General features: G+C 37.5%; 1 protein-coding gene across 4 annotated transcripts in view; it reads right to left on the bottom strand.

Moving 5' to 3' along the window:
- Positions 1–3519: 3519 nt before the first annotated feature.
- The window catches only part of LOC106533871 (collagen alpha-1(I) chain), a 21348-nt gene continuing 17517 nt past the window's right edge, over positions 3520–7350 (bottom strand). For all 4 annotated transcript variants that reach the window (XM_014030327.1, XM_014030329.1, XM_014030330.1 and 1 more), the window contains 7 exons: positions 6760–6804; positions 6609–6641; positions 6019–6165; positions 5589–5765; positions 5269–5359; positions 4293–4370; positions 3520–4059 (listed from right to left, as the gene is read on the bottom strand). In XM_014030327.1, coding sequence (XP_013885781.1) covers positions 3854–4059; positions 4293–4370; positions 5269–5359; positions 5589–5765; positions 6019–6165; positions 6609–6641; positions 6760–6804 — 777 coding nt within the window. In that variant the 3' untranslated portion in view covers positions 3520–3853. The remainder of the gene's footprint in view (positions 4060–4292; positions 4371–5268; positions 5360–5588; positions 5766–6018; positions 6166–6608; positions 6642–6759; positions 6805–7350) is intronic.

Here is a 7350-nt window from a genome sequence, read left to right as displayed (position 1 = left end):
GGAGGGGTCTGTGGGTCAGGGAGGGGTCTGTGGGTCAGGGAGGGGTCTGTGGGTCAGGGTCGTCTGAGGAGGAAGAAGATGAAGGGAGTTGCGCACGGGAATTTTTATTTAAGATTTAAGTTTTTTTTATTTTTATTTCAAAGGTCCTCATGGCTCAGCAGCAGAAGCATAAATATTACTGTTCAGAAAGCTGATGATAAAGCTGAATAAAAATCTAAGTTTGATTATGAAGGTAAATTAAATATCTGACAGTGATCATGACACAGTATGGCTCTAATTCTTCACTTCACCATCTGTGTCGCAGTTTCACGTCTCCAAAATGAGCGTACGCATGGGTCAAAGCTGGCATGAGGCACCGCACATTTTCACGTCGTTTGGATTTTATAAATCACAACCTTGGCGTGAAAAGTGGCGCACACAAGTTTCTGGGCTCAAATTGTGCGTTCGCCAGTTTTATAAATCCGACCCCAGTTGTCTCTTTTTAAACCTGCTGGGCGCACTTTGTTGGGTTTGTGTTTGTTTGTTCTTTATTTATTAGACCATAGGAGTTTTAGAAATCACCAAATTTGCTTTTCAAATGAACTGTATTTCAGATTGCTTCCTAAACTATATTAAACACTGTGAACAGGGCCTCATGAATAATTTCCAAGCAGCCATTTTAACAAAGTCTAACAAAACATTTGATCATCAGGTTAGTTATCAGTTAAAACACTAATGATGCTCTTTCTTGCTCCATAAGTATCTCAGGTTCTGTTGAAATCACCCAAGTATTGTTACTTTTACCTTCCCCTAGCTTTAAAATGAATGTCAACTTTAGAACTACAGGCATCATGACGGGCATTAAACTGGGCATTAAATTCAATAAAACAAAAGGGCCAAACATAAACACACAAAGGTGTTATACAAACTATAAATCGTGGTGCTTTTTTCCATCTTTGTGCCATTACGTCTCTCCCTCTGTAAATTTTTTGTTCCCCTGTTGATGTGACTTAAAAAAAGGGAAATAAGCACAATTTTTTTTTACCTCTGTACTGCCTTCAATCATTGCCAAGTATTTCCCATAATGACCTCCAGATTATGTATTTTTTTTTAAATACAGCTGTGTCCAAAAACTGTGTTCATATGGAGAAAAAGTATGTGCTGCAAAGATGCTGTTGTTGATATATTTTCTGACTTAAAGGAGAAGCAATAAAATAAAGTTTACAGGCTTCCACTGGACTCTGAGATTTATTTGACTTGATATGAAAACCTAAAATGCAGCCACAATAACATGAGAACTACTTTGTGCTAAAAGGTGTATTTTTTATTACAAAGTTTTATGAGGATGTAATTGTTTCAGACAGTTAACATTTCTAAAAAAGACTAAGATTTACATTTTACCTGTTTAAACTAGGGGTGTTCTTGATAGTAGCTTTTCTGTGGTACGAGTATTTCAGTTTGGTTACTTGCCGATATGAGTACACTTACTGAGTTAGAACTTACACAATTACTTTAAAATCATTATTTTTATTAAGATCAAGTTGGTTTTCCCTCTGACTGGATCAACTCAAATATACAGCATGTTTACCGTAGCAATAAAATAAATGTAATAAAAAAATCTTTCTTTGTATAATCTTAAACATGGAATTGACAAACTTTTTATTTGATATGTAAACTGTAACATACTGAACGTAATATCTATAACAGTATTGGTATTGGTTTCGAGTATTGTGGGCACTTTGTATTAGTACGAGTACTTGTAAAAATGCTGGTATCTGAAATAAAACCGATACTGGTACAGATACTGATAACAGTATTGGGACATCACTAATAAAAACAGTGTTGGTAAAGATTTAGTAATCTGTTTACCAGGTTAACACAGTGATGTGTCATTTAAATGAATACAGAAGCATACAGCGGGTAAACTAAGTATTGAACACGTCACCATTTTTCTCAGTAAATATATTACTAGAGGTGCTAATGACATGAAATTTTCACCAAATGTCGGTAACAACCCAAGTGATCCATACATACAAAGAAATCAAACCATAAATGTCCAGAAATGAAGTTACTTGTAATAATGTGGAATGGCACAGGGAAAAAGTATTGAACACATGAAGAAAGGGAGGTGTAAAAAGGCATGGAAAGCCAAGACATCAGCTGAACTCTCTCAGTAATTAGAAAACAAGCCTGCCCCTTGTCAGTGCAAGTTAATATCAGCTGGTTCAGTCCCAAATGATGGCCAGGTATCACACAAGAACCATCTGATGATGGGTAAAAGTAAAGAGCTCTCTCAAGACCTTCACAACCTCATTGTTGCAAAGCATAATGATGGCATCGGTTACAGAAGAATGTCTAAACTTCTGAAGGTTCCAGTGAGCACTGTTGGGGCCATAATTCAGAAGTGGAAAGAACATTATTTCACCATAAACCGACCACGACCAGGTGCTCCTCACAAGATTTCTGACAGAGGAGTGAAAAGAATTATTAGAAGAGTTGTCCAAGAGCCAAGGACCACTTGTGGAGAGCTTCAGAAAGACCTGGAATTAGCAGGTACGTTTGTTTCAAAGAAAACAATAAGTAATGCACTGAACCACCATGGCCTGTATGCACGCTCACCACGCAAGACTCCACTGCTGAAGAAACAGCATGTTGAAGCTCCTTTAAAGTTTGCTGCACAACTTTTAAACAAGCCTGTGTGATACTGGGAGAATATAGTCTGGTCAGATGAGACCAACATTGAACTGTTTGGATGCCAGAATACACATCATGTTTGGAGGTCAAATGGCACTGCACATCAGCCCAAAAACACCATACCAACAGTGAAGTTTGGAGGTGGGAACATCATGGTGTGGGGCTGTTTTTCAGCATATGGTACTGGCAAACTTCAAATAATTGAAGGAAGGATGAGTGGAAAAATGTACAGAGACATTCTTGATAAAAATCTGCTTCCATCTACCAGGATGATGAAGATGAAACGTGGCTGGACATTTCAGCAAGACAATGAGCCCAAACACAAAGCCAAGGAAACTCTCAGTTGGTTTCAGAGAAAGAAACTAAAGCTGCTGGAATGGCCCAGCCAATCAGCTGACCTGAATCCAACAGAAAATCTATGGAAAGAACTAAAGATCAGAGTTCATAGAAGAGGTCCACGAAACCTTCAAGATTTGAAGACTGTTTGTGTGGAAGAATGGGCCAAAATCACACCTGAGCAATGCATGCCACTAGTTTCTCCATACAGGAGGCGTCTTGAAGCTGTCATTGACAACAAAGGCTTTTGTACAAAGTATTAGATAAATTTCAGTAAGTGTGTTCAATACTTTTTCCCTGTGCCATTCCACATTATTACAAATAACTTCATTTCTGGACATTTATGGTTTGATTTCTTTGTATGTATGGATCACTTGGGTTGTTACCGACATCTGGTGAAAATTTCATGTCATTAGCACCTCTAGTAATATATTTACTGAGAAAAAAGGTGACGTGTTCAATACTTATTTTACCCGCTGTATATGAGTCAGAAAAAATTCAGACTTGTACTGTTCAAAAATCAGACAGTTTATCGAAAACAAATACATAATACAGTATATACAATTATTTATTTATTCTTTGGAGGGAAAAGAAAAAATATGAGTAGAAAAAATGTGTAGTTCAATCAACTAAATTCTGTCTAACTCTACATTAAAAATCAGTTTTTTACAAGGACGTTTGATTTCTTAAAGCCTTTTTCTGATGGAAGATTCTGCACAGAAGCTGAACACTGTACAGTTTGATCTCAACTCTCACCTTCAATGCACAAATAATATTTTTCTGATTTAAAAGTAGTCTGTGCATGTTCTCCTCCCCCGGAGGTACTTAGAGTTTGTTTTCAGGTTTAGACATTTGAACTGACGGGTCCTTTCACCAGGCCCTGCTCTTTGCGCAGCACCGGAGCGTGAATGCTGCAGTCTCGGGCCTCGCAGAACCCCGGCACTCCTGGGAGCCCCAGCATGCCGGGCGGACCCACCAGGCCAGGGAAGCCCCGAGGCCCGCGAGAACCCTCCATCCCGTTTTTAGGCTCTGCTGGGGGACCGGGAAGACCTGGAAAATATCACAGAAATGCAAATTTAAAAAAACAAACATTCTCTATTTAACGCATCAAAATTATAGTCATTAAACTCCTGTTTGTTTGTTGACAAGGTGGAAAAAACACCTGTTAACACTCACAAAAGACCCTAAAATTCCAATAACAAGAGATAAACACATAGTAATTTATATAAAATACATGTTAAAGCTTTACATAATATCAGGAAGCAGGATGAAGATTATCTCACCTCTGAGTCCCTGTGGTCCGTCGGATCCTGGCAGGCCTTTGCCCGGATCACCGGTGATGCCTTTAGGTCCCTTCTGACCTGTTAAAATAAACATGGAGCTCTTGGGTAAAGTCATTACTCAAAACCACAAACAGGAGAACTAAATATAAGGGGTGCAACGATACAGAAAATTCACGATTCGGTTCGGTTCAATACTTTAGTCTCACGGTCTGATATATTTTCGATAAAAAAGAGAAATTTCCATGCCCTCTTTAACTTGTAATTTATATAAATTAAGTATAAACCTTTGTTTAACCTCAAAAGTACAGTTTTTTAATTAAATGTTGCTGAAACAGCAGGTTTGTCAGTGGATCTGTGCTCAAAAATGCAGCCTGGGTGGAGTAGCCGAACACAGATCCACTGATCCTTCAACACAGAGCATCTTCAGAAGACAAGTTGATAAAATAAATTTTAAAAATCTGTATTGATGGATACAAGTGTGTATTGAACCTAAAGCACTGAACTGAACGGTTCGATACAGGTACATGTATTGTTGCACCCCTACTAAATATATAAATTTAGATGTGAGGAGAAAATGTTGCTTAAATGTGTCCTAAAACAGAATTTAGTTTAAATATGCAGTTTGGTACGTCTAAAACATCTTAGTTTAACATGTTAGCCAGTAAGAAAATAAAACAAAAAAAAATCAAGTAAGAAGAATACTTACTACAAATCTGCAAATAAATTGTGATTAAAAAAATTGATTAAATAGATTCATATAAAGAAACCTGCTGTGTTTACTTCACAAATATAAACTCACCTTCTTCATGAGATTATTCAGATTATTCAGAGGCACATTTGGATGGAAATGAGAAAATAACTGGGTTCACTTTTCAGTTTTTTTGATCAGACCCAGAACACAACACAACTAGGGTCTGAATCATTAAACTAAAACCTCCTGACACATTTTGAGTTTAATATAAACAGGTGAATTTACCTCGTTCACCCTGAGCTCCTTTCTGTCCTTCTGTCCCTCTGTCACCTTGAGCACCTCTTGATCCTTTTTCTCCAGCTTTTCCTGCTTTACCCTGACAGAAGCACAGACAATTCACCTTCTTTATTTAAAGTTTAATGGGCACTTCAAAAATTTATATATCTGATCTGCAAAACACTTTCCAAATCTTTATCAGTCTATTAGATGCATTATGCAGTTCTATCAAACTGGCAAAAAACTAATCAGGAAATCAAACATCATGATTGTTTTACAAAGATCTGGAGTCTTTCAATCAATTTACATGAACCTAGAGATAAACCTACAGCTTTGCCAGGTGGTCCTGGTGGTCCCGGGACTCCCGGAGGTCCAATTAGAGTCCGGTCGTTGATGGGACATCCCTGAGCGCACTTGGCTTGGATGGAGGGGGCGTACTGGGAGAGCTGGGCCTTGACCACATCCTTACAGAGCTGCAAGACCTGCTCATCTGTCAGACCAGGACCCTGAAAGACCCAAACTACAACGTTTAGCTTCTCAGCATCACTGATAAAGAATGCTTGTTGTTTTTAATTAAATGTTTTTCAGTAAGTCCATTTCAAATCCACCATGATCTACAGGTTGTACAGTTCCTTTAATTTTCTTGTTTCGTCACTAAAACAGATTTATTTCATTTACTGCGATGAACTGTATCATTAAAACTTCTGCTCCAAGGAGGTCCAGTCTTTAAGTTCCCTCCTTCATGCAGATCTTACTCACAGATGGACCTTGGACTCCTTTAGGTCCTGCTCGACCTTTACCACCTGGATCACCGATTGGACCTCGGTCACCTCTGGCCCCTGGGATGCCGGGTGGTCCTACGGGGCCTGGAGTGCCGGGTCGACCCACTGCGCCTTTTGGCCCTCTCTTTGAAGAAAAAATAGGAAGTAACAGAGTTAAAGGAAAAAAAATAGACTATTTTTATTCTGAAAATTAATTTCTATTTTTACTTTACGCAATAAAAGTGGCCTATAGAGTAAATTATATAATAACTGCTGGGGGAGGTGAGTTATTGTTTTCTTGTAATTGACTGTATCTAAAACTATTAATCAAAACAAAATGGGACTTTTATGATTCAGACCAGATAATTTATTTTGTGAATATTTTTGCTGAAACTGAATCTTTATTCTTAATTTATTCAAACATTTATTATAATAATAATTCCAAACCTACAGGTTATCAAGTAATTAAGCCACAAAGGTCTATTTTAGACATGTTTTTGGGCTCTATTAAAGATCTTTAGTAAGCTTATTGGCCAGATTCCACAAACAAAACACATCTATTTAGATGTATGTGAGTGACGTGATCACCTGTCCTTTATCGCCACGATCAGCTTTGTCTCCCTGATGATTAAACAATGAAAAAAGGAAGAAAGTCAATATTTAATCCCCACAGCTGTTTAAAAGAAAAGTGTAACTGAGGCCACAAAAAGCAGAACCATGTTGTCACTTGATATGATACCTTTTGTCCTCTCTCTCCCTTAACGCCCTTTCTCCCTGCTGCACCCTGGAAAAAACAAAAACAAAACATGTGATCAAAGAAGAAGTTGTCATAAGTCTGAAGTTTCATAAAAAACAGCTGACTAGTTTCAAACACAACTACACTTGATAAAAGCCAGAAAACAGGAAGGAAAAGAGGATGTAAGAAATGTCAACAAAGGACGGGGAATTCCCTTCAGACATGTAGGTCAGTGTGGTTTAAAGGTCTTTTTCTGAGCCATGAAACTGTATCTTCACACATTAAAAGGTTATTTCTCCATCAAAAGGTAAAACCTGTGGTTTACACAAGATACTAACCCTAATCTGTCATATGATTGCATTAAATCACATGTGTCAAATACAAGGCCCGTGTGGCCCGCCGGGGGGGTCCCCTCCCAAAACAAACAAACAAATAAATAAATAAGTAAATGATTTAAAAAAAATTTTTAAACTTAACATGGAATTTGTTTCTTTTTTCAATGGTAAACTTTAAATGTATGGTTAAATGTAACAAAATTAATTAAATAAAAATAAATGAAGTAAAAATAAATTAAAAAAATTCCTGCCCCTGAGC

Source organism: Austrofundulus limnaeus, unplaced genomic scaffold, assembly GCF_001266775.1.
Source record: "Austrofundulus limnaeus strain Quisiro unplaced genomic scaffold, Austrofundulus_limnaeus-1.0 Scaffold1041, whole genome shotgun sequence".
Taxonomy (NCBI): Eukaryota; Metazoa; Chordata; class Actinopteri; order Cyprinodontiformes; family Rivulidae; genus Austrofundulus; species Austrofundulus limnaeus.
Note: the sequence above shows the minus strand (reverse complement) of the source record. Positions and strands in the feature narration are given on the sequence as shown.